At 32.6% G+C, this 5,600-nt stretch overlaps 1 protein-coding gene across 1 annotated transcript in view; it reads left to right on the top strand.

Moving 5' to 3' along the window:
* Positions 1–1,594: 1,594 nt before the first annotated feature.
* The window catches only part of LOC117108060, a 7,386-nt gene continuing 3,380 nt past the window's right edge, over positions 1,595–5,600 (top strand). Inside the window, exons 1-8 of the mRNA XM_033249916.1 lie at positions 1,595–1,866; positions 2,825–2,855; positions 3,490–3,606; positions 3,733–3,928; positions 4,148–4,355; positions 4,526–4,565; positions 4,739–4,886; positions 5,055–5,212. Coding sequence (XP_033105807.1) covers positions 1,755–1,866; positions 2,825–2,855; positions 3,490–3,606; positions 3,733–3,928; positions 4,148–4,355; positions 4,526–4,565; positions 4,739–4,886; positions 5,055–5,212 — 1,010 coding nt within the window. The 5' untranslated portion in view covers positions 1,595–1,754. The remainder of the gene's footprint in view (positions 1,867–2,824; positions 2,856–3,489; positions 3,607–3,732; positions 3,929–4,147; positions 4,356–4,525; positions 4,566–4,738; positions 4,887–5,054; positions 5,213–5,600) is intronic.

The following is a 5,600-nucleotide window of genomic DNA, read 5'->3' on the forward strand; positions in this document are numbered from 1 at the left end:
TACCTAATTCAGCGTGGATACTTGAATGCATTTGCCTAAATAAAACACAATGCAAATAGCACACTTCGCTGAATATATTAACTGCAATAGTTAAGTATACTTAGACCTAATATAAGTTACTGTAACATTCACAGTAAATTTCATACAATTAAAAACATACTTTAAGTTAAATCAATGACGTTATATTGTTCTATGAACCATTATAATACATCTTAGTTTAAGTTAACAAATCGATTTTTTAAAAATATTTTATTATTTATGATCTAAACACATCGCGTTTACGAATAGTGTTTTACTCCATATTTTAGTCATTCATATTCTATTATGAACTAATTTTGTTTTAATTTAAGTCTCATGCGTGGATGAATTAACTGCATAGGCTATAATAATGTAAAGTAAATTGTTAAGATATGTTCATATTGTTCTCTAAGTTTTGTTAACCTGTCCCTTTGGCGCTAGTCCTTTCATCTGCTTTCAACTGTTCGATAGTGATTGCTTCCGGAAAGTCGACGTAGCGGAACTAAGTCAAATGGGCACAGAATGCATACACCGTTTGACAGAGGGTAAAGGAATTCCTTTATAATAAAATCCGAAATCTAATGGTATTTAACGAGATGTTAGCAGAGCGAAAAAGATTCGAATTCTCCGCAATGTCGGCGTTTCTTTTATAGGTCGTTAACTGGACAAATGTAAATTCAGCAAAGGGGACATATCTGACTCAAGCTGTTGCTTGTCCGCTTCCGAATCAAATTTAATTGCTTTCAATAATCATATGACCAAAACCTATACTCCTAAGTTTAATATACTGTACAGCAGTGCATACCAGTTGGCACCACATTGCAAATGGAGTATGAGGTAAAAAAACTGACCTCATTTGCAATTTTACACCATTGAATTAAATACAAATAATGTACAAATAATTATGTTAATATACATTCTCTATATATATTATGTAGGCCTATGTATATAGGTCTACCTATACACTATGCCTGTATATAGGTCTATAATATTATCATTATAATAATAACATTATACAGGATTATAGGCCTATATTATAGGCATGCAAATAATTAGTAAGATTAATGTATTGTTATACTATTTAATATTAAGTTCATTTTCTAATTTCTCTGTTTTAGTTATTTTAAAATTTGTATTATGTTTAATTAGTATTAGTGTACAGTTTATAAGTGACTCCCTGTATTGTATTTAAGTTGAAGGGCCGCCGATTTAAAGGCATATGTTCACAAAGTAAAAATAAAATTATATGTATTTATTATATATAGGCCTATATATATATATTGTATATATATACATAATGCCAGAGGCAACATTGATAATAAAATGTATCATAGGCCTATTCAAAATTTTATTTATACATCGCACACTTATGGAAACAATTCTGTGGTTTATGAAACAGAATAAAACCGATAAATTTTAACCAAATATGAAGGACGATTCGAGAATTTTGTTGAAAATTATTGATGCCATCACGATAGTCTAGTGGGCGGTGTTCTCTTTAGAAAATTACGGTGGCTGCGTCATACAGATTGTAATGTCACGCTAGAGCACCGCTGATTCACTCGCTGATATAAAAAGGTGTACAAAATTGAAGCGGCAGCAGTAAACGTTAAACTCAGCGGAAGTATAGCAGCATACTTCTTTCCGAGCTGAATAAGGCTACAGCACTGTGTCAGGACGCTGGTGAATACTATACAACATTAATACGCTATCACAGTTGTTATAAGTAAAACACCATGCATACAAATAGGAATCATTCGACACAAACGGACTGCTTACTACGAGAAGTCGAACGGAGCGTGATTGGATCTGATACTGTATTTACTAGTCCGTATGGTGAACGAAAAGGTAAAACAATTTAATTTTGCCAGATATTACTAGGCTAATACTCTTTTGGAGAGTAGGACATTCCATGTTGTGTACCGTACAGTTGTAAACAACATAGTGTTCGTTACATACGAAAATGTGTAATGCTATTATAATACGCTAGCACAATATTTAAAAGTAACTAACGAAGGCCTATCATTTTATTTAAAATGTGCTTTAGTGTACCTTGTGAAATTTACATGTTGATTAGAGGCGTACTAATTAGGGTCACTTTTATTTTTGTATTACCATTTAATGTCTTTCTCTCTTAAAACATATTGTAATGAACTGACTCTTAACTTATGAAGATAATGAATAGCACATTTCATATTTTTATGGTAAAGCCTGGACATGCCTATTCGTATTGCGGGATTTTCATGGAAAAATGTGTTAATCTGGACGTGTATTGTAGTAGGGCTGCACTGGTTAAATATATAAATAAGCGTGGGTTGTGAAACGAAGCATTATAAGTTGTTATGCTCGGTTTAATACAAAGTATGCTAGCTAATCTCATTAAACGTTATCATTTGGGTGTATACACCTAATTATGGTAGTTGTTGGCCAAATAATAAATACATAGTCTTTAAAACTATTGTCATATAGAAATGGTCATACTAATTGATTTATGTTGAGTGTAGAACACTTTCTCAGTGTACTACACACTTTTTAAAGTAGATAGACGCTTAACAGGCCTAGTACATGAAAGCCCAATATCAGTTTTCGTTTAATTATCTTTAATTATTCTCTTTTTTTTCGATTCTCAAAACGGGTCCCCAGATGTTATCATTAGTTGTTAGCATATTTGTCCCAGGTACCATCCATGAGAACCAATCAGCTTCCTGTCCGACGGATTGGTCAGACGATGTTTGTATATTATGTACATATCTGTTTGACCTTCTTCTCGCCATTAACTGTTTGCTCTTTCTTTTCATTCTTTCAGTTATTTATTGCGACTATACGGCTTCCGGAAGGTAAGCAAACCAACCTTCACAATTCTTTATAAAAACGCTGAAGGTTTTATTTTGTTTCAAAATGGGCTATGTAATCACTCCACCGTAGACAAACTATTTTTGTTGATAATGAATTGGAGGAGATTGTATATCTGTTCTGAAAATAAAAGTCTGACCAATCGCGTGCTAGCAATTGAAAAAAAGTGCTGTCTAGACGCAGAGCTACTATTCAGTAAGATCAGTACTTGACACGGGAAAAATACCGTCCCTTGTCACCTTACAGAAAAGATTACACAATCCCATGACCTTTTTGTCAACAAAAATCTTGAATAAATTGATCCTAATCTGCGGTGACGTAACCGTCGCAACACCCAGATCCCTGCACACAAGGGAAATGTAACTGATTTTCTCAGACTAGAGATGTTTATCAAATTAGAGGTATACATGCTCCAATTGAACTAAACATCATGAGACAAACCAGCAATACCATTGTTAAATACAACGTAACGTAACATGTAGCTAAATAAACTAGTAACACCACGACGTAACATGTAGGTATATAAACTAGTAACGTTATTACATTTACTAAAAACCAAACTTTATTTCTTTTATTTATTAGAACGAAGTGCAAATCTAATTAACTTTGTTTTTACAGGTCACTAAAATTCATAGAAGATTACATTCAACAAGAGGTTAGTCCACTTTACGGAAACACACACACCACTACCAGCATCACGTCAAGACAGATGACTAAATTCAGACACGAAGCCAAGTAAGCGTAATTTTTATTTTTTTATTTTCCAGCATTTTAGATTATAATCATAATAACCACGGAGAATATGAATGTCAGATATGTTAGTTAACATTCATTTAAACATAAAACATTTCACTTTTGCAGAGAAGTTATTCGGGACTGTGTTAATGCAAGTGATGAAGATGCAGTTATATTCGCTGGTAGTGGGTCTACGGGAGCGATACATAAACTCGTCCACGCCCTGGAGCTCGAAGGTGACAAAGCTCAAAGAACGGCCGTTTTGGTTGGCCCATTCGAACACCATTCTAACATACTTCCTTGGAAAGAAACTGGCGCTACAGTAAGTATGATCACAATATAACCAAAACAAACTATTATGTGACTATAAAAGCCCCAATATTTGTCTGACTACCAAAACGCTGCCATATCCACACAAATTCTCCTGCATTGGTTTAGCTCATTCAAAAAATTTTATTATTTCAAATATAATTATTTTTTACGTGATTTTTTTTATATAATTATTTTTATTTATAATAATTTAATATTGACTTTTTTTTAGGTGATTCGAATTAAACGTACAAGCAAAGGCCTTCTTGACATGAACGATCTGAAAGCCCAGCTTGAATTCTGCTCCGTCAATTTCACCGACGTAATTGGTTGTTTTTCCGCCGCTTCTAACGTAACCGGAATCCTCACAGATACAAATGCAGTCTCTGCGTTATTACATCATTACGGAGCTCTCGCGTGCTGGGACTACGCAACTGCAGGTAAGATATTGTTTTGTTACGTGTTATTCTTTAAATAATTTACAAATGAATTAAGTTTTTCGTTATAATGACTATTTTAGAAAACAATACATTTAATGTATTAACAATAAATTAGGTTTACTGCGTAGCATTAACACGTTATTTGATAATATCTTTTTCTCTCCTTATAGCACCGTATGTAAATATCGACATGAACCCAAAATGTGAAACGTAAGTAAAATAAGACATTTTTATCGGTTAGGATAAATTGATTCAGTTGTTAATGGACTAATTGCTTCTATAGGCCTATTTTAAATACTTTTTTTAAGTTAACAGTATGTGCCAACACTATAAAAACTGAAAAAACATATAAAAATCAAGTTTATCTTATTTGATTCAAAAAGGTGTGATTGTGACTGTTCAAAAGACGCAGTTTTCATCTCTGTCCATAAATTCTTAGGAGGACCCGGTTCGCCAGGATTATTAATTGCCAAAAAACACCTCTTCCAAAATAAAGTTCCTGCAGGAGCTGGGGGCGGCACAGTCCATTACGTGAGTACCGAAACATGAACTATTTGTTTTTACTTGGAGCTTTAATGTTAATAACATTTTTAGTGAAAGACCAGTTTTCTTTTTCGAATAGTTTTACTTTTAATATGTAAGAGATATATTTTTTATGTGCGTTTTTAGCTAATAAACGAGGTTTTCGTATTTTGACAGGTTTCAAGGAATATGCACCACTATGTATCAGACATTGAAGCCCGGGAGGAAGGCGGTACGCCCGCAATTATCGAATCGATCAGAGCTGGTTTGGTGTTTCAGTTAAAACAAAAAATTGGTCCACATTACATCGAACGACGTGAGGCAGAGTTAACAAGGTACATTGAAGTTGTCTGATTATTGTATTTTTGTTGCACAATTAGCAGTGTATACTTGCATTGTATGGTAATACAGTATTTATAAACACAATGCGTTTAATATTATCACAGTGCGAGGGTATTATATTTTTGCCACATCATTGCATATACATGAGTTAATAATGAACAAATTGGTCTCTATATGTGGACTACAGTATTATATAAATATATAAATATGTATATAAAATATAGATCTATATATAATGCCTATATTTATAATATACAAATGTATATATACATATATATACATTTATATGTATGTATACATACATTTATATATTATAAATATAGGCATATATATAGTTCTATATTATATATATATATACTATATATATATATATATATATAT

Source organism: Anneissia japonica, unplaced genomic scaffold (genome assembly GCF_011630105.1).
Source record: "Anneissia japonica isolate Jap-2015-1 unplaced genomic scaffold, ASM1163010v1 scaffold287960_len3192837_cov198, whole genome shotgun sequence".
Lineage (NCBI taxonomy): Eukaryota > Metazoa > Echinodermata > Crinoidea > Comatulida > Comatulidae > Anneissia > Anneissia japonica.